The sequence below is a fragment of the Pseudophryne corroboree genome, chromosome 6 (assembly GCF_028390025.1).
Source record: "Pseudophryne corroboree isolate aPseCor3 chromosome 6, aPseCor3.hap2, whole genome shotgun sequence".
Lineage (NCBI taxonomy): Eukaryota > Metazoa > Chordata > Amphibia > Anura > Myobatrachidae > Pseudophryne > Pseudophryne corroboree.
The window spans coordinates 601,428,925-601,455,280 of record NC_086449.1 but is presented as its reverse complement, the minus strand read 5'-3'; the positions used below and the strand labels follow the sequence as shown (position 1 = coordinate 601,455,280).

The 26,356-nt window shown below is 43.6% G+C and overlaps 1 protein-coding gene across 1 annotated transcript in view; it reads left to right on the top strand.

Moving 5' to 3' along the window:
- Positions 1 to 2,319: 2,319 nt before the first annotated feature.
- PPARGC1B (PPARG coactivator 1 beta) overlaps positions 2,320 to 26,356 on the top strand; it is a 137,622-nt gene continuing 113,585 nt past the window's right edge. Inside the window, exon 1 of the mRNA XM_063928023.1 lies at positions 2,320 to 2,885. Coding sequence (XP_063784093.1) covers positions 2,814 to 2,885 — 72 coding nt within the window. The 5' untranslated portion in view covers positions 2,320 to 2,813. The remainder of the gene's footprint in view (positions 2,886 to 26,356) is intronic.

Below are 26,356 nucleotides of genomic sequence, written 5' to 3'. Positions count from 1 at the left end.
TATACACTTTGAAGGAATGGGTGAATATGCCATGCCCTAATCATTGAGAGCATTTTTCTGACTTTTATGAATATGATGTCTATGCATTGCTGCTACAAATGGAATTAAAGGCGTATTAATTGCATATGTGCTCAAAAAAATAAAGGCAACACCAAAATAACACATCCTAGATCTGAGTGAATGAAATATTCTTATTAAATATTTTGTTCTTTACATAGTTGAATGTGCTGACAACAAAATCACACAAAAATTATCAATGGAAATCAAATTTATTAACCCATGGAGGTCTGGATTTGGAGTCACCCTCAAAATTAAAGTGGAAAAACACACTACAGGCTGATCCAACTTTGATGTAATGTCCTTAAAACAAGTCAAAATGAGGCTCAGTAGTGTGTGTGGCCTCCACGTGCCTGTATGACCTCCCTACAACCCACACAAGTGGCTCAGGTAGTGCAGCTCATCCAGGATGGCACATCAATGCGAGCTGTGGCAAGGTTTGTTGTGTTTGTCAGCGTAGTGTCCAGAGCATGGAGGCGCTACCAGGAGACAGGCCAGTACATCAGGAGACGTGGAGGAGGCCGTAGGAGGGCAACAACCCAGCAGCAGGACCGCTACCTCCGCCTTTGTGCAAGGAGGAACAGGAGGAGCACTGCCAGAGCCCTGCAAAATGACCTCCAGCAAGCCACAATTATGCATGTGTCTACTCAAATGATCAGAAACAGACTCCATGCGGGTGGTATGAGGGCCCGACGCCCACAGGTGGGGGTTGTGCTTACAGCCCAACACCGTGCAGGACGTTTGACATTTGCCAGAGAACACCAAGATTGGCAAATTCGCCACTGGCGCCCTGTGCTCTTCACAGATGAAAGCAGGTTCTCACTGAGCACATGTGACAGACGTGACAGAGTCTGGAGACGCCAAGGAGAACGTTCTGCTGCCTGCAACATCCTCCAGCATGACCGGTTTGGCAGTGGGTCAGTAATGGTGTGGGGTGGCATTTCTTTTGGGGGCCGCACAGCCCTCCATGTGCTCGCCAGAGGTAGCCTGACTGCCATTAGGTACCGAGATGAGATCCTCAGACCCCTTGTGAGACCATATGCTGGTGCGGTTGGCCCTGGGTTCCTCCTAATGCAAGACAATGCTAGACCTCATGTGGCTGGAGTGTGTCAGCAGTTCCTGCAAGACGAAGGCATTGATGCTATGGACTGGCCCGCCTGTTCCCCAGACCTGAATCCAATTGTGCACATCTGGGACATCATGTCTCACTCTATCCACCAACGCCACGTTACACCACAGACTATCCAGGAGTTGGTGGATGCTTTAGTCCAGGTCTGGGAGGAGATCCCTCAGGAGAACATCCGCCACCTCATCAGGAGCATGCCCAGGCGTTGTAGGGAGGTCATACAGGCACGAGGAGGCCACAGACACTACTGAGCCTCATTTTGACTTGTTTTAAGGACATTACATCAAAGTTGGATCAGCCTGTAGTGTGTTTTTCCACTTTAATTTTGAGGGTGACTCCAAATCCAGACCTCCATGGGTTAATAAATTTGATTTCCATTGATAATTTTTGTGTGACTTTGTTGTCAGCACATTCATCTATGTAAAGAACAAAGCATTTAATAAGAATATTTCATTCATTCAGATCTAGGATGTGTTGTTTAAGTGTTCCCTTTATTTTTTTGAGCAGTGTATATATATATATATATATATATACACACACACACACACACACACACACACACACACACACACACACACACACACACACACATACACCTGTGTGGCCAGCAAATCCCTTTTTAAAATACTGTAACTATATTGATACATATATTATATGGGAGCATGCAAAGAATCCCTAATTTGGAGTTGGGGGTGAGGTGGGTGGACTTGGACGGGATGAGAGGGGGGCCCAAAGCATTTTGTTGCACCTGGGCCCACCGCTCGCTAGTTCCGCCACTGATCTGATCTGCAGCTTTTCTGATGGTGGGATGCATTGGCGTTTCTATAATGGGTGCAGTGTGCAGGCCACAAGGGCCCCTGGGTCCAGGAGGGGCCCACACAGCACCCATGTTTTTATTACTTACCTTTCCGGAGTCCTACGTCGGAGCTGCAGCTGTGGTGCAAAATGGCGGCAGTGCATGTGCAGTAGAGATACATGGAACATGGCGGGCGCCATGTTTCTGGAGTCCACGCATGCGCAGTAGACGCTGGTATAACTACTGGGGGCAAATCTACAGGGGGCACGCCCTTTCCCTATGAAGCCACGCCCCTATTTTTTTTACACGAGCCTTCAGCGCGCACTGACCCCGTTTTACCTGCGGAAGTGGGGGTTGGGGGCAGCGCGCCAAAGGAAACATTCACCCTGGGCACCACAAAGTCTAGAACCGGCCCTGTGTAGGATGTATGTTGTGACAGTAATGCTGGTGATTGCAACAAGGCCAGGGCTCTAGAAGCAGGGCGGCTCTATCAGTATCTTCCAAGAGGCTCTGCAGCAGCTGAGGAAGTCTCCAAGTTTTAAACATGAGATTGTGCTGTAATGCAGAAGGAGGACACTGCGACTGATAATGTGACGTGGACCAGGAGGAAAGGTGACAAGGAAAGGCCATTTCGTCCCCACTGTACACCAGCGAACTAGCAATGTGGGACAAAGGTCCGCAGCAGAGACAGCGTGTACTCCAACCCCCAGCAGCGGCTGCTGTCAGTGAGATCCTCCTATCCTAAGCCGGGTGCTCTCCCCTCCCCTTTGCCGGCTTCCCTCCTCCTCACTATTCTCTCTCATCTCAGGCTGCTGGCAGCTGCACTCACTGAAGATGGCGGACTGCAGCACACTGCTGGATGAGGATCTGGAGTCTTTCGTTTTCAGCTACCTGACTGACAGTCCGGTAAGAGGAGCCCCCCAGGGAGACAGGGCCGGGACCCTGGAGCTGGTGCCCAGTAGTCAGTGCAGTGACAGGCAGGACACCCCATTTTTACCCTCACACCCCCATATTCTGCATCTGCTATCACACAAACTGCTAGTGATTTGCTATGGATAGCGCACATGTTAAAGATCTCTGCAACTTATCCCATATGCTGCTGAGCTCTGACCCCCACATGCCTAGCGTGCACCCTGCTGCACTCCTCCATCTCATCCCCCATTCACTGCATGCTCCTCATGTACCCTGCTCACGTGTATTACATCCCAGTACCGCTGCTGCACATGCTGCTCCCGTCCCCGCTGTCCAGGCTAGGAAGGTATTAGTGCAGTCCCTACTGCTGCCCATGCTATACAGTAGTGTAGTCCCTACTGCTGCCCATGCATGCTATACAGTAGTGTAGTCCCTACTGCTGCCCATGCTATACAGTAGTGTAGTCCCTACTGCTGCCCATGCTATACAGTAGTGTAGTCCCTACTGCTGCCCATGCATGCTATACAGTAGTGTAGTCCCTACTGCTGCCCATGCTATACAGTAGTGTAGTCCCTACTGCTGCCCATGCTATAGTAGTGTAGTCCCTACTGCTGCCCATGCTATACAGTAGTGTAGTCCCTACTGCTGCCCATGCTATAGTAGTGTAGTCCCTACTGCTGCCCATGCTATACAGTAGTGTAGTCCCTACTGCTGCCCATGCATGCTATACAGTAGTGTAGTCCCTACTGCTGCCCATGCTATAGTAGTGTAGTCCCTACTACTGCCCATGCTATACAGTAGTGTAGTCCCTACTGCTGCCCATGCATGCTATACAGTAGTGTAGTCCCTACTGCTGCCCATGCTATACAGTAGTGTAGTCCTTACTGCTGCCCATGCTATACAGTAGTGTAGTCCTTACTGCTGCCCATGCATGCTATACAGTAGTTTAGTCCCTACTGCTGCCCATGCTATACAGTAGTGTAGTCCCTACTGCTGCCCATGCTATACAGTAGTGTAGTCCTTACTGCTGCCCATGCTATAGTGTACTTCCTACGGCTGCAGCCTACATATACTGTAGCCACAACTTTCAGGACGGTTCGCCCCTGCACCACACTCCGTGCCCCTCATACAGTTACCCGGGCTCATGTCACCCTACAGCGCCCTGCTCAGCCCGTGCAGAGGTGTCACTTCCATCATTGCATTCCCCGGCTCTGACACGTGGAGCAGGCTGGGGACGGGTGCCGGGAACATAAGCCTTGGTCCTGGGAAGCGTGGGGTGTGCGGTGCACGCTGCGGGGTGACAGCTCGGGTGAGTGCAGTGTGTGAGCAGTGGTGCCCGACCAGTACCCATGCGGCGGCAGCAGCAGGAGGACGTGTTCCATGAGGTGCTGGAGGAGAGGAGGGGGCGTGTAGCGGGGCCGGTCCTTCTCATGAAAGTGTGTTATATAAATGAACTTGTGCAATCATTCCTGCCGCTTATCCATGTGGTATGCAACGCATGTGTGTCAGACATTATATCATATATGCGGTTACCCGCTCCATATTACTGTGCCACCTGACAATCAGTCTGTGCTCATAGTACTGTATATTGTTTGTAATGGGAACCGAGGGTATTTAATTAATTTAGAATGTAATTGACAATGGGCGTATCTGCAGTAGTATGTGCATAACATGCATCTGTCTCTCCATCCCAGCAGTGTTTCATTTCCACTTATATTAATAGCTGTGATATGTTGCTGGAAGATGTCTGCATGAGCTGGTGTCATGTTGCAGCTTCCCTAGTTACTTCCTCCACTGAGTTACAATTGCTTTATCTCTAGTTATCAGGGCTGGATCAAGGTTTGTGGGGGCCCTACCAATAAAACTCTCTATATGGTATGCTGGATATATCATTAAATCCTGTGACAATGGGCAGGATGCAGCAATCAGCGCATTTTCAATGGGAAGCATCCTGCCACTCACCACATGCATATCAGAATTTACTAACGCCATAATCAGGAACATTTATGCAAAGGACAGCTCTTGCGTTAAGAGCTGACCTTTGCGTTGTGTGGTCTTCCAGGTTTATGACCTGGGAGCCTGTGTATGTGTCTAGTGACGCATGTACTGGGCAAGAAAATGTGCAAGAAGCCCATAGACTTCTAACTATCATTCCGGGAAATGGTGCATATGCGGTAAGCCGCCATACCTCAGAAAACTGCATTTTCTGAGGTTTGGACGCATTTTACTGCTTGATACATCCCGCCCAATATTGAATACTTCTAACATGTTATGCGTTCAGTTCCCTGATGCTGATCTGGTGTGTCAAGGCCCCTTGTGTTTTGGTGACCCAAGAAAAGGTGAATGCTGTATATGAGAAACAAGTAATCTTATAGAGCTAAGTTTTCCTGATATGTACATCTATTCTAGAGTCTACCCACAATTCAGTGGCAATAATAGCCCCAGGTCTGTGCTGTCTTTTTGTAGCAGTGTGTTAGTCAGACAACTGTGGCCTGCTTGCTGGGCTGTCGGTTTCATAACAGCCGCAGAGTAGTGCTTACAAAACACAGTTGTGCTGGGCATGTGTGATGTGCAGGTTGCTCCAGGCTATTATTGGTACAGAAATCTTTATTGACATGTAGAATGGATAGTGACTCCACTGCATGAATCATCTCCAGCAAGATTGCAGTCGCACAGTCCAGATAACATCTTACAGGATCTAGATTGATTTCCCACATGAAGTCTGTTTTGTAAGGCTCACTGGAATAAAGAATAAACTTGACCCAGAAGAAAATAATGTTTGTTCAATTTGAGCATGGCTTCCTTACGCCTAATACTAAGGAAAACTGAATCACAGTCAAGGTGTTTTGACACCAGAGGAAATGGAAGATGAGAAATTTCCTGAAGTTCAGAGTTTATCACCCAGTTTAAAAGTTGATAACATGTTTCATTTTAATAGCATTACTGCTGCTGGGGAGATCACAAGCTGGGCTAATGGCGCTAACCACAAGATGTAGTTGTGTATTTGGGGCGGGCCATCCATTTATAGCCAATTATTTTTGCCTATACAGGTGTGTACATACTTAGCCTTTCAGAAATGGAAATAAGTATAGGACCCACTTAATGGCTGGCAACAAACTTACAGTTTGTAGTGCATATTGTAATATAAAAGACAAATACATAGTATTGGTAAATATCATTATTATTATTATTATTATTATTATTGCTGCATGCAGTGGTAGAACCAATCACTGTAGGATAATCAGTATTATAATTCACAGTAACTCTTGGCTCAATTACATATTTGGCCAATAATCAATGAAGTCCATTTAATAGTACTTTGAACATATAACACAATTATGATAATGGTATGTTCACATGAGTGTGATAGTAAAATGTTTTATTTGCCTAATATTGACAATTGTTGTACAGGTACTACATTCCTCAGTTCTCCAAGTACTGGTAATGACTTATGTCAGTGGTTCTCAAACTTTTTTGAATCACAGCATCCTAGAGTATCAGATTGTTTTTCCATGGCATCCCTAGGCTAAAAATTTCTTATTGAGTAATTCAGATTTTTTTTTTAAATGAAGTAATTTGTGTTTATATGTCAACCCTGGGTTCAGTTGTGTGGTGAGGGACAAGATCTGCTTCTGTTTGTCCACATATTCAATGATTGGCAGCCACCAGCACTGGTTTTGCCTATTACATTGACCATCTATAATTTGAATTGGTCCAGGACCACCAATCCAAGGCACCCTTCCAAGTGCCCTGAGGCACCCCAGGGTGCCGCGGCACACAGTTTGAGAACCACTGATTGATGTATTCTGTTGGATTTGCTAATAACTTTGCTGAGTGGCCCATTGGCAGTAGATTAACTAACTTTTAATAGTGTCTGTGCAGGATAATTGAGAAATAACTTTAATGGTTTTTGTGCCCTTTTTATACCTCAAAATTTTGTAGGTGAGTAGGGGAGTTATGTACTAAAACCAAAAATATATCCAAAACTCAAAGTCCTGGAAGCATTCCCGTATGTACCAAGCCCTGGAAAGCTGCATATACTGGAGCTTGGAACCAATGGGTAATGGCTCCAAGCCTATAGGCTTCTATTCACATTGTCACTGAGAGTGATCTTCCCAGCACCCCCCCTCGCCCCGCTATGGCTCACGTCACACTGCACATGCGCAGTAGGACTCCCAGGTCCTAAACCCTGGTCCTTTTATTGCAAAGGACAGCGCTTATCGGGAGAGCTGTCCTTTGCAATTTTAATCGCATTTCTGGGTACGTACCAGTGTTGTTAATGCCGGTATGTATCTGCTAAGTGGCAGGATGTATCACATTGCGGATGCATTGCTTGATACATCCCACTCTGGACCCGGAATTTAGGACAAAACTATCACAGCACATGTGTCTTAGACATACTTGCCTACCCTCCCGGAATGGCCGGGAGGCTACCGAAAATCGGGTGGCCCTCCCGGCCCCCCGGAAAGGTGGGCAAGCCTCCCGCTTTCCGTGCTGCCCCTCCACGACCCTCCTCGGCCGCCCGCAGCAGAGAATAAGTGGGCAGTCCGAAGGGGTCCGATGACGCGATTTGCGCTGAATCACGTCATCGTAGCTCCGCCCCGCTATACAGCGCCTCTTTTCTCGCCACTGCATAGCGGGGGGCGGAGCCACGATGACGCAATCCTGATGCCACGCCCCTGGACTGCCCACAACCCTGTTGGGCATGCCCCCAGACCGCCCATCCTGCTGCCGGCCACGCCCACATGCACCTATAACGCTGCCTCCTTCCGGAGGAGGGGGCAGAAAGTAGGTAAGTATGGTCTTAGATGCACGTGCTGTCTGCCGATAATGGCTTAACTGCGAAAACATTGGGTTTGCATATGATTCTGAATCAGGCCCAATGGAAACATTTAAATTAAACTTACCAATATTTTATCCCGTTGTTGACATATGGCACAAAATGTATATTATTAATGGGTTTAGTGCTTGATAGTTGGATATTAAGGTTTGATCATTCATGCCCTTCAGGCAATTCTGTTGTAGTTCTAGATCTCTTGTTATACTTGGTTAGCCACATGGCGTAGCATGTGTGTATCCAAATGGACAAACATTATATGATGGTGTATGTGATATGTTCTAGATATGCATTATTCTACTTTGAAATGACTCCAAAGACTTGGTAAACTTGCAAAAAAAAACATTTTGTTTTGGGGAAATGTTGAAACGAGAAGTTTTACTTCACTTAAACTTGACCTGGAAACAAGGTCATCCTATTTTGTATGTCTGTCCTTCCAACCACGAGTTGGAGACTTGCCTCCATTAAAAAAAAACAAACCATGAAATAATGGTGATTAAAGTTCATGTACTCAGTAAATTGTGACGACATAAATCTTTGGCTGGCTTCTCAGAAACATCAGTGTTACCATGAAACCTTAAGAACCGGATTACTGCAATGAACCAGATTACTGTGCAGTGCAGTCGATGACTGCAGAATGTATGAAACTGGTCCTGCTGGTATCTGATACAGATTAAGGAGGGCAAATACTGAATTTGCTATGTTGATTCTGGCTTTAGATTAAAATATGATTGCAGCTGCCACAATTGTGAAAGCAATAAAATGTCTATGTATAATTACATGATTGCAGCAATTTGAATGTAATATTTTTTTAATCATGACTTCCAGAGTTACTGTGTTTGTGACCCTTCTCGGGCGCAAAGCTTGTCGTTTATTGCTATTGAGTGGCTGCTCAGCCCCAAAGGCAATAGTGACATGTAATAAGAGTAGGAACTGAGTAGATATATAACTTGGTATGTTAATCCCTTCTCTGCTTTGGCTGGAAGGCTGTTGGAGAAGTAATTAAATAGTCTAAGCCTCCTGATAAAATATTATTCAGTGCACACTTGTGATCAGCAGCCTGTGTTTGGCAGGTATTGTCTAGGCACAAATGTTGTAACGCAACAGAGAGATACACGCTCTGATGCAACTGAGAGTAAGGCTTCCTAGAACAGTCACATGTTTGCAGTTATAAATTATAAATGGGAGGCGTATTGCGTGACAGCTGCTGACGTCCCTCATCACTACCTAACCTGCCCTCTTTACTTCCACCCCCTCCTTACAACTGTCTATGATATCTGAATGGAGGCACAAGGCTGCAACAGCAGAATCTACTTGACTCATGTTTTCTTTGAGTAACATGAAGGATATAACTCGACTCAGAGATGTGTTTCTCCTCCCACTTGTGCTCTGCTCCATTCCTCATCCTGCAGCAATACAGTTTATTTATATATATATATATATATATATATATATATATATATATATATATATATATATATATATATTTTTTTTTTGTATTGAGCGAACCAAGTGTCTGTTATGGCTTATGTAGGTCACAAATCATTGATTTGACTTGTAGCACTACTTAAGTATGGTATATATTAGATGTTAAAATAACGTAACAGTACATTGCTCATTGTATTCTTGTTTTTGTGTGAGGTGTTTTATTTTGCATTACTTTAAAAAAACAAAGACCACATTTTACATTTGCACATTTTGGCCTCTTGTTTTCCCAACACATTTTTGGTCTTTTAGTTCAGAGTATATCATATGCAGAACCGATTTAACCCAACCTTATAGCACTTTCACACTTTTTAGCAAGTATTCTACAGTTTATACATTTGCAGCGTATTTTTACAGGAGTAAAGGTGATAGCATTTTATATACCTATTTCTTACAGGGCAGGTAATCACTACATGTGAATCTCTATGCCATAGTTATAGGGTAGGGATGCGGTTAATATGTTGGCTGTTGGGATCCCGGCAGTCGAAATACTGACTAAACTGTCCTACATAAATGAATTGAGATGGGGAGGGTTCAAGAATCAGTGCTCTTAACGCAAGGTAGTGTTTACATTTAGAGAGCTTAAGCGCTATGAATGTGATAATGAGCATTTCCCATTCACTTCACTGTGTCAGAAGAACTAATGAATTCGGCCACTAAGGGCCTAATGGATGGGAACAAAGCAAAAAATAAAAAAAAGAGTGCGTAACTTTGCACCTTTGAAAAGCCATGTTGTACTGTAGTCAGGACAGATTTAAAATATGCACAGAGATTTAGATGTGAGAGGGGTGTGCGCAAACTGACATCTAAATAAAGCTGTCCAGCATTTGTAGGCATTTGCCAACTCTCCTTGAATGTCAGGGTAGGAAACTCCCTGACTCCCTGAAGAGTCTGGAAAACTCACAGGTTGCGCATTACCCACGTTATGTAGCTGTGTGACACTTGGGGGGAAAAAGATACAATGACTCTATGGCTAAATGCATTTTCAAATAGTTTCCCATGGCCACTTATATGTGCCAAACTATGTAACAGCTTTGAGACTTGTTTACATTTGTAAGTCCGTTTTATGACCTGCCTCTCAGGTGGAGCCGTACGCGTCCACTTTAACACTGCGCTTATAGGTGTTGCTTCACAATCTCCCTGAAATGCTTTTACAAAAGTAGGCAAGTACTGGCCTACCCTGCTTGCAAACTAACAAATGTATTTGCACCCCTTGTGTTGTACCATTGTTAGTCCTGGTGCACAGTTACCGGCTCCTCCTTGCTGTACTCCCGTGTCAGAATCAGGTCCAATGAGTGCTATCACCCTGTTTATCAGTTTGTAAATACATATTTAGGGGGCGTTTTTTTTATTTAAGGACATTTATTATAAAATGATGCATAAATCATAAACAGTTTTTGCATAGTTATGTATTTCTGCTATGTACTCAGAGGCGGATTGGCCATAGGGTTTACAGGGAAGATTCCCAGTGGGCCGACGCACCTGTGGGGCCTGTTTTGTTTGAGGACATGTGGTCCTTTTTATAGACATAATGAGTAAGATGCAAAATAATTTGCATTTATGAAATTAGCCTGTGATTGCAGATGATCTAGTGTATGCTCTGTCTGCCTGCTTAGCTGACATACAGTATAAGATTGAGTGAATAGTGATTGGGATACGGGGGGTAATTCCAAGTTGATCACAGCAGGACATTTTTTAGCAATTGGGCAAAACCATGTGCACTGCAGGGGAGGGTCAGATATAACATTTGCAGAGAGAGTTAGATTTGGGTGGGTTATTTTGTTTCTGTGCAGGGTAAATACTGGCTGATTTATTTTTACACTGCAATTTAGATTGCAGATTGAACACACCCCACCCAAATCTATCTCTCTCTGCACATGTTATATCTGCCTCCCCTGCAGTGCACATGGTTTTGCCCAATTGCTAACAAAGTTCCTGCTGCGATCAACTCAGAATTACCCCCACGGTTGGTGTAATAAGCAAGAAAATATATCTTTCTAAAGAATGATATAGTTTCCTAAATTCTGACGATGTATCATATAATGTGCTCATAATATTGAATTTTATTTATTTTTAACTTCCCCCTTGATGCTGGACATGCCCACTGTCTGGAATGTCTTGGGGGTAGGGTGCTGCTGCCATGACCCATGTCTAGACCTTACACCTCTGGTGCTGCCCATGTGGGGCCACTAGTACAAATTTTTCCAGAGCCATTTTTTGTTCCCAATCCGCCCCTGTATCTACTAATAGCCTAATGCAGGAGATTTCACAGAAATCTCTTGCAGAAGGCTTATTTGCACTGCAGACCACAGTCCCTGTTAATATCGATGGGCACTACGGTCAGACCCCTACGTGGCAAACATCCTCAGGTGGCATAAACCGCTTTGTTCCTACGGAAGCATGTTTGGAGGAGAGGGATCTTACAGTCTGTCTCCCGCAGCTTCTGTCCGGCTCCTGAATCTGACACTGCACTCATCATGCTCCGTGTCCGATTCTCAGGAAGGAATGAAATCTGCTGTCTGCGTTGGGCTCTGTTTCAGGCAGTCAGGTGCAATTGCTGTACTTTATTAACTTGTTTTGTTTAAAGAGTTTTCTCTGGTTTGAATGCAATGAAAGTCATTTTAGATGATTTTCCTTCTGTATTCTTATGTAGCAGTAAAATTTATGTCATGGTTAATCTTTTTCTGCCCTTTAGTGCAGACAGGGTTACCTACCTTAGCGGCAGAGAGTTCATTAAGAACTGATTAACCAGTACATATTCCATAGTGTTGGTCTACACATTTATCAGGAATTAGATACCACCGTGCCAGGTATTTAGAGAGTAGGTCAAAACTTTAATTACTTTACAAGTGGGGTAGTGATAATGCAGACCTGCAGGCGCTGGTTAATCTGTAACAAGATTGTAGTAAGTCTTATAAGACTGCAATGTTAACTTCAGAGATTTACATTGTGCTTTCCACAACTCCAGGTTTATTAGCATGTGACTGACGCCAGGGCTTACTATAAAGGCTTTTATTAAAGTATTCAGCACAGCAGTAAGCAACCTGTGACACTCCAGCAGCTGTGGAACTACACATCTCAGCATGCCCTGTCACAGTTTTGCTGTAAGCTAAAACTGTGACAAAGCATGCTGGGATGTGCACTGCCACAGGTTGCCTACCCCAGATTTAGCTTATGCTTCCCCCCTCCAGTGTTCCCTGTCTGGCTTTATCGCATCAGTGTAGCGCTGAGACAATTTGAAATGCCTACAGACACAAGGTCAGGAATGCCCACAACATTTCATTGAGGTGGCAGCAGCGCTTGTACGTATACATAGAACCATCCTCAGAAGGCCACTTAGTGAGTTGCCATCACCATTTGCTACCATAGCTCTTATTCAACCATGGCCTTCCTTTTAATACATTTTGCAAAAGCAGCAACAACCGCTTTTTTAATTAAAAATACAGAAGGGTTATCACAGCTTGATACATTGACCTTTAAGCCATCACAACCCACTGGCATTTGATATGGATTTTTGCAAGTGTTTTGGTGTTCTCAGAAGAATTCTGACACAGTAGATGGCAAGTAAAATGGCAGAAACTTTCTAGTGACGGACCCGTTTACATGCTTTACAGAGTGTCTTAAAATGTCAGTGGGTGTGAGGCATTTCCTCAAAACGTACTTACATTAGTGGCATTGTAGGTAGCATACTGCCACACAGGGCTGAGACCAAGGCCTAAGCTGGGTACACACTAGACGACATTTCAACAAATTTTCTGATAAAAAGAGATCATTATGACAAATTTGTTTTATCGTCCAGTGTGTACCCACTAGTTTGTTAGAGATGCGCGCTCCCACGGGTCGCTAGTGACATCCCCAGTTGGCTTAATCTGGGTATGTCGCACCTCCCCCCGCCGTCGCTCTGTCGCTGCCGACATCAACAAGTGTGTTTGCATTTCCGATGTCTGCATCCCACTTGGTCCTCTCATTAGCAAGCTCGCCGGTTACACACTAAACGATGTTTAGGCTATGGGTGTGGAAGTTAGGGTTAGGCTACGGGAGGGGAGGTTAGGGTTAGACTATGGGAGGGGAAGTGTTAAGGTTAGGTTATGAGAGGGGAGGTTAGGGTTAGGCACTAAGTGGAGGGTTCTGGTTTAGCAGTAGGGGAAGAGTTCGGGTTAGGCTATGGTAGGGGAGGTTAGGGTTAGGCTATGAGAGGGGTGGTTAGGGTTAGGCACTAGGGGGAGGGTTCTGTTTAAGCAGTAGGGAAAGAGTTAGGGTTCGGCTGTGAGAGGGGAGGTTAAGGTTAGGCACTAGGGGGAGGGTTCTGTTTAAGCAGTAGAGGAAGCGTTAGGGTTCGGCTATGGGAGGGGAGATTAGGGTTAGGCTATGAGAGGGGTGGTTAGGGTTAGGCACTAAGGGGAGGGTTCTGTTTAAGCAGTAGGGAAAGAGTTAAGGTGGCCATCCACTACTCAGACTTGTCTGAACTGCAGATCTCATCAGATTTATCTTGAGCTCTCCCGGGAGCTTCCCGGGAATCGGATCTGACCCTGGGCTTAATTTTCACTACATTCACTTTAGATGTATCTGATGCGATATATCATGTGCCAGATCGCATCAGATATATCTGATGCACACATGCTACATGCGATTGATCTGATGCTGCTGCTGCCGCTGTTCCCCCTCTTGGTGGGTCAGAGTGGCTAGGCAGATGCCAGTCAAGTGACGCTTCAGATGAATCTGATCAGATACATCTGAAGTAAAAAAAAACAATCCGATGTGCACCTGTTTTCTTCAGATTCCGATAAATAGTTGGGGCAGCCTCAGAGATTTGTAGTTCAGACATATCTGACATGGGAGTGCGCATCGGATCGGAAGAGCCATACGATGTGACACTTTTCTTCAGATTTGACGGTCAGATGCATCGAAATCTGAAGAAAACTGCCCAAATCGGACTAGTGGATGGGGGCTTTTAGGGTTCGGCTGTGAGAGGGGAGGTTAAGGTTAGGCACTAGGGGGAGGGTTCTGTTTAAGCAGTAGGGGAAGAGTTAGGGTTCGGCTATGGGAGGGGAGGTTATGGTTAGGCTATAAGAGGGAAGGTTAGGTACTAGGGGGAGGGTTATGGTTAAACAGTAAGGTAAAGGTTAGGGTTATGCTATGGGTGGGGAGGTTAGGCACTAGGGGTAGGTTTAGGTATACTCACTGCTGGAAGCATTGCGGCCAGAAGTAACCATGTTGTCTTGGCGGAACTTGGAAGTCACTACCGGACTTGGAAGACACAACAGCTGCTGCTGGATCTGCCATAGCAGGTAAGTTACCGCTATACCACCAGCAACGTTTTATCAACATTCTAATAATGCGCAACATCTGGTCCTATATAAGCCATTATACAGTTCAGAGTAAACTAGGTATTTTGTTGCCAGTATAGACTTTTTGTGCGGGGAAAGCTTTGAAACTGCATGGTGTGCTAATAAAAAACTCAAACAATAGTTGCAGTAGTACTCTCAATGATAGGAGCACCGTTGTGTTGTGCAGCAGTTACAATATATTTGTTCATTAACAAGATCTTTATAAAGGTACTTTGTGAAAGGGGTGGTATTCATGTGACCGGCGGTCGGGAGACCAACGGTCACATGACCTCCACCGATACCCCGCCCCCTCACTATCCCGATGGTCGGCATGCCGACCAACAGGGACTATTTCCACTCGTGGGTGTCCACGACACCCATAGAGTGGGAATAGAAACCGTGGCGAGCGCAGGTCACCACCGAGCCCGCAGCTTGCTGCACTCGCCCCTCCCCGCCGGGATCCCGGCGTCGGTATGCTGACCCCATGTGAAAGGCATCGCACTACTAAATGTGAGTCAGGAGGTTTGCATAATTTGCAGGTAACATTATACAGTACATAAAAATGCTAATGAATATGAAGTGATGCGAGATTTCCTTGGTGTAAGGAGCAGTGGCTCTTTTCAGTCATTTTGCTGCAACTCTGATATGCAAAAATCACAATGATGCTTTAGACGTAATGGTAGTGTAATTGGATGAAGTGACTTCCAATCATGCCATTTTTTTCTCATTTACTTACCGTACTATATTGCCTGTGACAGAATGCAGCCCGTAAAGTGGGGGCCTTGTGCTCTGCATACATTGCTTGTCTTGGAGAAAACCAGTCTCTTGTTTATAGCTGAAACATGGGAAAAATGTCAGGAGCATAAACACTGAAGTAAACAAATTTGTTGTCTATAAATAAAACACCACAGCATTACTCATGCGGTTTAAAGATAAAAGGTTGAATAATAAGTGCATTTGAAGATTATATTTGTAGCGGCCCCTCGCTAGGTCTCCCACCATACACATAATATATCACTTGGGTAACAATATGTGAGCTGACTGCATATTTCCAGAAAGACATTACAGCACTATGCACACAGGCTGGTACAGATCTTTGCAGAAAATCAGTAATGCTGTGGTTACACTCTTGTATCATGGTTACAGTTACTTGTAATGGTAATTAGCAGACTAACAGTCCAAGGTTCCTGTGGTTAAGTGTAGTCAAGTGTATATATATCATTGCTATGCTTATATCATATAAAGTCATCCTTTAACTGGAACCTTATAAATAACTTGATCCTGAGATACTTTACAATATGAAAGATTATTTAAAAAAATATATATTCTCTTGGATCGGTACTTTCTGATAAATATGATTTTATCATAATCCATAGTTATAATGTGGAGGTGATGAATTATTTCTGCATAAATTCACAACGCGTAAATGAAGTTTTCACGCATATTTATCAGGAATCTGATAATAGTACATCCTGGTGAAGAGCTGGAAACCGAGTTCTAGGTTACGCTATCATTGTGCTTCAGGGCTCTATTCATGAAGCAGTGCAAAGAGTGGAGAAGTGAGCCTGTGGAGAGGTTGCCCATGGCAACCAATCAGCTGCTCCGTACAATTGTATAGTATGCAAATTATAAATATTACTTCAATGCTGATTTGTTGCCATGGGCAACTTCTCCACACTTTTCACTACTTCATGAATAGACCCCTCAGTGTCAGTGCATTATACTACGCGTGCATGGCTGTAGCCGTCACATACATAATTGGGGGGGGGGGGCAGATGGAATGGGATCCGGAGGCTGCTATCGGGTGGAACCGTCTCTGAAAGAATCAGTGAGAGAGTAGTCTTTAGGCTATCAGGGCTAGTGGCGTACCCAGATGGTGTTAGGGCAGAGGACATGATCCAGAGCTTGGTAAATCTGACAGTATAGCAGCCCCCATAGAATAGAAACTTAGGTTACACAGATAGACAATGTTTACTTTTTGTCTTCAAATGAACTTGGACGTTTTATTATCTGTCAGAAAATCACAGAAGGGTATAATATTAGCTTGGCTGGGAAAATGAAATTGACTTGAATATAATGAGCCAGGTCCAGAGAACAAGTAGGGGAGTTGAAATGCCTGTATTTGTTTTACTCCCATTCAGGAACTTAGTTGAGTGGAGCAAGCAGTGTGTAGAAAGCCCCAACGCTGCCTCATGGTTCCCGGACACTATAAATATCATTAGAAGAGAGTAATTGGAAACAATGGAACAATGGTTATCACCTGTTTGGTGCATTGTAGTAGTAAAAAAATGCTAGTACTCTACAGAAAATAAACACCACTGAGTAAGAGGCCTCAGTAAGCAGCACTTTTCAAAGCCGCCTCATCGTTGTCAGTTTCAGGTGCTCGATTTAAAGGGGCAACTATTTACCCCTTTAAATTCTGCAGCTAAACCTGCCAAAGACTTGGTGGCTTTGAAAAGAACTGGAGAGTAAATTTAGCCCTTAGTATTTATGGCTGTGCCATGTCCTATAGTCAGCACTGAGCGATATATGTAATGCAGTTTTAGCATTCTCTGCACAGTCGGTGCAATATAGCAAATGCACGATGTGTAAATACCCAAATTTATCCCTGAATTCAGAGTTTATAAGCATAATAATTGCTGCTTGGCCAAAGCTCAATATTTCATTAATACTAAGATACTGGCTGCTAGTTTTGTTTTGATGTCTGTAGACATTAATATCGCTGAGTGTTTTGAACATTTCTCAGAAGACTGGATAGTTGTAAGACACAGGCCATTGCGTTTCGTAGAGAACTCCTTGACATTTCAGCAAATGTGTTACTTTTAAGGCTTGAAGGCAAAGAGTGTTCTTGAGGAGAACAGAATTAATTTGAACTTTGCCGAGGTTTCCAAATGCTCTCACAGGCTTGTGCAACATAAATGAAATAGGCACAAAGTGCAGAAAAGAATCTCTAACAGCGGCCGTAACTGCTGAACTCTGCCACCAGCGGCTATAAAACAAGATTCCAATCGAGATTAAACACATTTTTACAGTTACAATTATGCAAATATTTCAGTTTCTCTTTGTGTTAGTGTAGATGCATTTGTTACTTTTGGTTTAGTGCTGTAGAAGGATCACAATGGGCAACCCACATTCAATGAATTGGCCTCTTGGTATTGCTCTTCTTATGGAGTCTATGACTATAATTTCATTTTACCTTGTCAAAGAAATAAAGATAGATGGAATACCATGTGCCCATAGTAAGCATAAACATTACGATTACATTGTTTAACATTTTTGTTTGGCAATGGTTGCTTTGAACTTCAAAGTATACCTTTTGCCTTCATTCAATGGAGGGAGCCATTGTCTGGCCTGACTCAACATTCCTGAGAAAACAGATAAGTCCAGATTTATCAAGCCTTGTAGAGTGTTCAATTAGACAGTGCTAAAGTACAAACCAACCAGCTCCTAACTGCCATGTTACAGGCTGTGTTTGAAAAATGACAGCTGATTGGCTGGTACGTTATCACCTTGGAGGATTCACCCCCGGGGAGGGTTAGTGTTAGGCTGCGGGGTGCAGGGGAGTGTTAGATTTAGGCTGCAGGAAGGAAGGGTTAGGGGGCCATTTGAGAAGGTAAATATACTTACCTTCACCTGTCAGGATTCTCACTGTTGGGATGCCGCGGTCGGTATTCTGACCACTGGCGTTTCGAACCCAACCTCATTGGTTCTCTGTCACCAGCTCCAGCATTACTGGCCGGCAGTTCTGTTTATAACCACTGATGTAGGTACTTTTGTTATGCCTTAATGTTGGCAATATACAGATTCACTCTTCAACTGCAATACAGCTATAGGTCTCAATATGGCATTTCAGCTAGGAACTGTAATCTGAAAAAAGTTTCTTAATATTTGTCTGTACAAAGTCATATTGGTGGTTGTTCAATCAATTTATTGGCCCATCACAAGTGCATGTAAGGGAGAGGTTAAGCTAGACAAGAAAACACAACCAACTATCCCCCCCCCCTCCTCCCCAGCATGCAGCAATGGGCCAGCAAAAGAGACTTACATGGTAACAGAAATGCTACAGACCTATTTCATTCAGGATTGTCCCTCTTTATAAGCTCATGATTAGATCTTTATGGAGTCTCACAACTTTTTCTCCAAATACTAATTTCTTTGTTTTATTTGCAAGTACCGCTTGTATATATTAACCACCTATATATGTAAAATTTGTATATCTTTTATTGACACTATTCTTTGGAGCTATAATGAACCTACCCCTTGAATCTGTGTGAGTAACCCCTTAGAGTAAATTTACCACAGTCGAAGAAAGTCAGGCTCTTGTTTATCTGCTTTCTTGCCTACCTTGTGGACGTTCCCACCAAGAATGGGGGAAGTTTAAGGGGGAGAGCATGACAATGTGAATTGCATTATCTGATCTTTCTCACAGTTACACAGTGATGTGATTTGCATCTTCAGGCGCTGGAGATAGGAACCCGTGTTATCATGGTCCTTCCCACTTCACAAGAAAGAGAAGATGGGTCCGGGAGCTAAGTCTCCCGGCAGAACTCATGTTATTCAGGAGTTCAGGAGTCTCCCACACAATGATGAAAGGTGCATCTGCAAATCCTCTTAATGCATATCTGCTTGTACATATCATAGATGTTTAAATATCCCTCCTTTTGAAACATGGGTGTACTAGTATTGCTTAGTTAAGTTCTTGATTTGATGTATTTCTTATACTAAAGTTTAGAGAAATGGGAGTTTTTTCCCTCTATTATTCATAATTTCAAGCTGTCATCCAGAGACCCCAAGGCCTTTTCTAACATAATACCCAAAGTACATTGGGAGTCTTTTGCTACACTAATTAAATGTATTTTCATTGGAAAGTTCCTGCTCATTGTCATTGCGTTTTGCCTCTTAATAGTCTGTATATCACTAACAAAATCTAGCACAGGCTATTTCTGCAGAATGTTACATTGTAAACACTGCAGAATGGAGACACTGCAGAGGGCTGCATACTGAGTGTTGCTCTAGCAGATACTGCAGAAGCATTAACATGTCTCCCATCTTTCCTGATCCATCATTACTTTAGCAATCTTTATTTTTTTTATTGCTTGGAATTCCAACATACAGCCGTCTTTGGTTTTCTCAATCACTTCCTAATGGAATTGAATCATGTAAATTTATAGACAATGTGAAGAGCACCTAAATGCTTTTTGACTGCTGAACATCATCTGTTATGGATATAGTGCCATATGAATCTTCTACAGATAAATCTCTTGCTTCTGTGACAGTGAAGGGTATCTGGTGGTGGCCCAAGGGTAGCATGAGCATAGAAGTTAGCCTGTGATTGAGCGGTGATGTCTTTTTTGCCAGCTAGATTACCCAGTCACTCAGGTCAAGTTAACCTATTGTTTGGGCTGCTACTTGCTTTCCTCTCAGATGCATCTCCACCAAGATAAAGTGCTGTCCTTTTGTGCAGTCCAAGACAATTCGTAGCCCCCACAAATACCATTATGCTCTATTATCATTGAACTTCCTCATGTTGACAAATTCACTCTGAAAATCAGTTCTTTTCAATGAAACTATAGACTATGTAACTAATTTCTCATTCTATATAAATTAGCTTGCAAAGCATTTTGTTTTTAGTCAGATGCCTAAAGCGGAGAAAGAGCGGGAGCTTTGGTTTGTTGCCCCATAGGCAGTTATACCAAACGGGTCAATATGCTTATATTGTATAGATACTATGGGTAAATAAGATGCTCTACTTATATAAGGTACAACCTATTGAATGGTAGTGGTGGTGGTTTCCTATATATTTTATGGTGCTGAACAGTAAAACAATAGAGGCTGTTCATATGTGTTTTCCTGTTATAAATCTCTCTAGGAACAGTGCTATTTAAGATTTATATCATGTAATAATACAGGTGATTACATTACTACAATGCAACTGTGAGATTATAGACATATTAGTCATTTGCAGTGGCAGCTGTACTGTGCTTGTCATGTACATGATGTACTGATATTCTTTCCAGTGTGATATGTGGAGGAGTGGTGAGAATTAAGAGGCTCAGAAATCAGGTGTGATTTCTATTCACTTACCATAAGCTCACTCCAATCACCATTTGTATTTCCCTTTCCATGCATTTACTGTATGGGCTGAACTAATAAAGGAGAGATTGAGTTGGTATAATAGGAGCTGGCATGGTATTTATTCCCTAGTTATCTTTATCTAGATCTCATAAAATCCAGGAACAATCCTGTTTCACTACCACATAAATCAGGTTTCTATATGATCTATGCAAGGCCACAGACCACAAAGCTAATAATCTATCACATGTTATGCTTAACTACTTGGCCTCTAAAGGCCACAGGCACTGAGAACGACCTTGGTTCTATAAAATGTAGGTTATTCATTGAACGAACAAGGGTAACCAAGCATTTAACAATGCTGGTTCCCAGTATCCCCTACAGAGACCCTTGGTTCTGTCTTATTTCCTGCAGATCATTAATGAAGGCTTGAGAGGGCATCACAGGTGACCGCACAAGGTGCTGGCTGAGTTAGCTGGCACTGGTAATCTGAGCTGAGCAGCCATAGTTACCTGTAGGACTGATGTGTGGTCTGAGATGTATATGCAAATTTGATTTCCTGAATGTCTTTTGTCATGAGGAAGCCTTGCTGCACGTACTACTTGTGCTTTCTTACAGGACAAGCAGACAAACCGCACTGAGCTCTCTGGATGAATATGTTCACGTCTCTTAGAAAGGAAACAATGCTTTTGTGTCAAGTCTAACCTACGCCTTCTCCCTCACATGATTTTCTATCCTACGCGGACGTTTTCAGAAAGCTACAGTGCATACCATGAGAGATGAGGTTACAGATTGTCTTTCCTACACTGACTGACTTGTAGGCTGCCACTGAAAGTGTTATGTATTTTACAGGTGCTGCAACATTAAGCGTAACCCAGGACAGGGCTCCTCAGTCTGTAGGGATTATGGTAAAATAAATAAGATGGCAGGCCTTCCTGGCAGGAGTCCCCGGTATGCTGTCCCAGGTGAATGACATGAGTTCTAGATTCCCAGGCTGCTGTGGTGATGTTCTGCTGTTTGTTGTTAGTGTAGAGGTTTCAATGAATGGATACCAGTGATCTGAATGGTTTTATTCAAGATCTCCAATATTAAAGGCTTTTCTGCAGTGACAGATGGACCCACACACTGGCTCACTTCCAGGGTTACAGGACTGTTCTGAAACTGGAAATGCTGCCAGTTTAACCCAGTGATGCAGAACTTAGATTGCTGGAACACCAAACGTTAGTGTACCATTGGTCTGAACCCCTAAAAAGAGTCGTATAGAATGTATTCCATATCCCAAAAACAGATTCCAGTTGGGGAGCGCACCCAGAGGATTTTATACCTGGTCTATACTATCCCCTTTCATGACTATAAGGTTTTGGATTGGTTTCAGAAATCGCCCCTTGCAGCCTGCTCATTAAGATGTAGCAACTCAAACCTTATCTAATAAGAGAAAAGCACACATTACAGCTGCTTCACAAAGAGCTTAACCTTAACACTGCAGGCTGACGTCTGCTATATGGTGATACCTGCTCCCTAAATGTAAAAGCTTTCCCATAGGTGAGCTACTAAAGTGCATACCACCCAACATGACCCTCTCCAGGAGGGACTCAATGCTCTGCTCCTGCACTTCCCTCTTAATGTATGATTGCCGGCACCTGTGCAGAAACACCTTTCTTATCCAGTCACCTGTTCAAAACAGGTGCTGGCAATCATACATTAAGAGCAAAGTACAGAAGCAGAGCATTCTGTCCCTCCTGGAGAGGGTCATGTTGGGAGGTATGTAATATTGCAATCAGAAGTACAGTATACAGTACATGATTTAATATATTCTGGTAATAAGAAACTGGTATTGACAGTAATGTTTTATTAGAACGTCCAGCTAAAATACAGCCTGTCCTATGTGTCCTCAATCCCTGGCCTTTGCAGCTGGGCACAAACTTGTATTACCGTACACATCCTTAGTGTGCCAGTTCCTCTGTTTCAGTCTTCTTTTTTTTTTTCACTGCAGATATAGAATGAATCATACTGCTAAGAAAAGAGAACAAAGCGCAGCATTTCCAGCAGAAAAATGCAGTGCAGAAATCTCATTACATTAGGAGGGGGTGTGTGACTGCTTCCTTGTATGTGGTTTCTAAAAAGCCAGGCCATGCTTTCCAGATTTAGATTGCGTTCCAATGCTGGCTAAAGTGCTGTGTGACAAGTCTTGTGACTTTGTATCACACAGGAATGCATGAGAGGGGTTATAAGGCACTGCCTCTGCTCTTTACTGCTCTGTTCTGCTCCAAGAGCCTTTTTTGTGATTTCCTTTTAAAGGCATGATTCCAAACAAAAAGCCTCCTGATGTTATTGGGGAGGGCGACCACTCACATCCTTCTGCTGCTTTTATAGCATGATTGCAATGTAACCTCTCTATTTCTGGAAGCAGTAGATTTGCAGGCTGCTTTGCACCTTACCTTTCCAGCGAATCCCCCTCAGCATGTGACATTTAATAGATTGTATTTATTTTCAGTGCAGAGAATGATATGTACAGTATGTACTAGAAGCAATGCAGAGCTGCATGGATGTTTCCAATTAACAGTAATGTGCAGCAGTGTTCTGCATGTTAATGAAGGGAATTCTGGCACACATAAATCACCTCCTAGTCAGTATAAAATGCCATAATATTTGTTTATATCTGAAAACCAGGCCAACTTACAGGATATCAACTGCATAAAATATATCAATCATCAACTCATGATGTTATCAGTCTCCGCTCGTGAAGTCGTTATAACAATTGCGGGCACCCATCACTTCTCGCGGCCTCCGGAGGTGCAAGCAGAAATCCCTCTAAAGTCGGGCTTTTGGGTACCTTAACTGCGGTTTGAGCTCCCGAACAGTAGTACACCCAGTAGTTTACACAGTTGTAACTGCTTTATGTGGCTCATCCTGGTGCATTTGGGCTGAACATCCGCAGTAAGTTAGGCGCCCACTGCACTTGTGCCTAGTGCCACACGTAAGTCCCATCACTTCATGCGGGAGCTTTGCTCCCCGAAGAAACAATTGAATCCTCCCAAACAGTTAATAAATATAAACCTACACATAGTTAATGACCTATATGAAGATGTGATACTACATCATTCATTTATTAGTGTGTATGTATTACACCACAAAGGCGCCAATGCAGGTAGGCCCAAACACTACACAAAACTCCCTCAATGTGCTGCCCAGTAATTGCCTGCTTCCAATATATGCATTTTCGAGTACCATCTTTTTGGAAGTCGCATATTGTATGTGAGCCAAGTGGCAATCAAGTGATTATTGAACTAACTATCCAGCATTCCCCAAGGAATAGCTAGCGGGCTCTTGACGTGGCCTTCTCATTAGTTAGTAATCATTAACGTTCCACTCTTTCCGATGCTGGCAATAGAAAGCATCCTGTTTTCAATTTCAATAAAGCAAATTATTTCTGTAGCTTTCACTCCTTTTGAACACATGCAGGTGAATGGGCCCTTATTCTCTCTGAGCTTTTATTGTAATGCATACCGAAATGCAACAATGGTAATATGTAAATGATGATAAAGTCTGGCTGAATCTGACAGCCGTATGGTAGCTGTATTTGTATATCCACGTGTGACAGTGTAGCCAGTATGTGGGTAAGAAAAGGAGAAAAACAACACATTTGCTTCTACAGTACACAGGTACACTGTGTTTTGTTGACATATGGCAGTGTTAGTGATAGAGCTTATAGCAATTATGTTCTAATATATCAAGACATCTACTGATTAAGAGGCATGGGATTAAAGTGGCCCCGTATACACTAACCATTACTGTAGAACATAGAGGCCTGGTAGGTAAATACTTCATCACTGCAATGAATGCTGAAAGCTGACGTGTATTCCTCTGCTCCATCGGTCAGTTAAATGAATAGTAGATGTAATTCTCTGACGATGTCGATCCCCGCATCGCTTTATCTTCTCTAGGCCTGACATTCACTTTCCGTGATGCCGATCCTTGGTCATGTGACTACTGCAGCACTGGTGACGCGATACTCACTGTAGTCAGGTGCATGATTTGAATAAAAATGTGAATACACAGAAGCTGTAATCTCTTATCTCTGGGCTCCAGTGTCCCTAAACTCTCTGTGGCTTGGTAAGCTGCGCAGGTGGATGAATCTGAGGCTCAGCAAGTGTGACAGCTGACTGTTTAGCTCATGGCAGAGGCATATGGACTAATGAGAGAATAGTCTTTAAAGCCTTTACTATTTGTACTGTCTTTAACAAGCCCATAACACTCATAAATGATTTTAGTAGCCTGAGTAACATCTTATTTCATTACAGTACTTGCCATGTAAATGCAAATATACATAATACCATGATCTAGAATATGTGAATAACCTGTATGTCAAGCTCCTGGGCTTTATTGTTTTATAATAAGTTGGACTTGAACTGTGTATTCAGTACACAGTTTTAGAGTATAGATACTGTACCTGCTGAAAAGATGTGCAGGTGGAGGGAATGCAATGTTGCCATTGACCTTTTTATTAAAGCACTACACTCTTTTTCTGCCTGTAGACCTGCAGCATTCTGTTACTGAGGAAGAACCCACCTGGGTCAGAGATTGAGGCGAAGTCTATTAAATCCACTATTGGCTCATGGTACGAGTCTGACTGGAAAATCAAAGGAGAAAATTCAGGCCTTCTACTCAATAGTACCATTAAATGCAGACAAATGTATAACATAAATATTCAGTTCGTTCTTAGTCTTATACCTTCTGCGAGTGTTTGATGTCCGCTGGTACAGTCGGCTGCCTACGCTCACTGGAAACAGGATGCTTACAGTCCTTAATGGATTCCATTTCTGGGTAGCTTTGGCTCCAGGGAAAGCTACTTATTCATGCAGGTGAGACAGGTCATTCTATTCCGTTTCGCAGTGTACCTTCCAGATTATTTGCAAGGACAGGAGGAATACCCTTAACCTGATATGTGAGCCATACTTTACTTTCTGTACTTCGTTTTATGCATCAGGGAAACTTACTTTAGTTTCTTAAATTCTCTAGTGCATGATCTAACCTGTCGGTTTACTGTATCGTGATGGATTTTATACACTAGAAATATTTGCCAAGCAGAAGATATGAAACGTGCTATCTTTTCAGAGAGCAGACACTTTGTATAAGAAGTTAGTGCTTTGTTTTATTGAAGACTTGTCACTAAGATTCTCTTGGAAGCATTGGGAAATACAAAGGGGTAGATTCAATTGAAGTCGGATCCATTCCAACATTCATGTGTCTGAATGGATCCAACCTGGGCTATTCAATGAATTATCAATTCGACTTTAAAAAAGTCGAATTGAGATGCAGGAGGGGGGAGACGGGGGAGAGCCACGGGCAGACGGGGGAGAGCAGCACAACAGCAGCAGCTATATAGCCGCTGCTGTAGCGCTGCTCTCCCCCGTATATCCCGCGGCTCCCCCCCCCTCGTATGTCTGTCTCTCCCCGTCCCTCCTCTCCATGGCCCCGCATCACAGCCGCTGCTCACGGCTGTGACATCCTCCCGCTCTCCCCATCTGGCTGCCTGCGGCTCTCCTCGTCACTGCTCCCGCATTCCACTCACTTTGACTTTTTTTAAAGTCGAAGTGAGATGGTCGAAAAGGGGGCCAAAACAGACTTTTGCCCTATTTTCGACACAAGCACGTGTATCGGCAGCTATTCCGCCGATCCACGTACTTTTCGACAAGTCAAATTCCTCGACTTGTCGAATATATTGAATAGGTCGGAACCCCATC